The 274-nt window shown below is 68.6% G+C and overlaps 1 protein-coding gene across 3 annotated transcripts in view; it reads right to left on the bottom strand.

Moving 5' to 3' along the window:
* LOC102387542 (7-methylguanosine phosphate-specific 5'-nucleotidase) overlaps positions 1–268 on the bottom strand; it is a 36,211-nt gene extending 35,943 nt beyond the window's left edge. For all 3 annotated transcript variants that reach the window (XM_025214492.1, XM_025214493.1, XM_025214494.1), the window contains exon 1: positions 79–268. In XM_025214492.1, coding sequence (XP_025070277.1) covers positions 79–143 — 65 coding nt within the window. In that variant the 5' untranslated portion in view covers positions 144–268. The remainder of the gene's footprint in view (positions 1–78) is intronic.
* Between the last annotated feature and the right edge of the window lie 6 nt (positions 269–274).

The raw sequence follows: 274 nt of genomic DNA, 5'->3' as shown, positions 1-274 counted from the left end.
TGACAGTAAGCCCCTGCCCTTTCATCCCCCCACCCTCCCCCACTACCGGCTCTCTCGCAGCCCCAGCACCTGCCTCACCTGTCCGCCATCTCCAGCACCTCGTGCACGTTGCCGGGGCTGACGCAGATGATGCCCGTGTACATGAAGCCGACCACCGCCTCCACAGTCTCCGGGTCGGGGCCCCCCTCCGAGCTCCACTTGCGCAACTCCACGCGGCCCGAGCGCGACTCGGCGAAGCCGCCCGACAGCAGCGGCTCGAAGTAGTCGGTGGCAG

The sequence above is a fragment of the Alligator sinensis genome, unplaced genomic scaffold, assembly GCF_000455745.1.
Source record: "Alligator sinensis unplaced genomic scaffold, ASM45574v1 scaffold1377_1, whole genome shotgun sequence".
Classification (NCBI taxonomy): domain Eukaryota; kingdom Metazoa; phylum Chordata; order Crocodylia; family Alligatoridae; genus Alligator; species Alligator sinensis.
The sequence above is the reverse complement of the archived record's forward strand: the minus strand, read 5'-3'. Positions and strand labels throughout refer to the sequence as shown.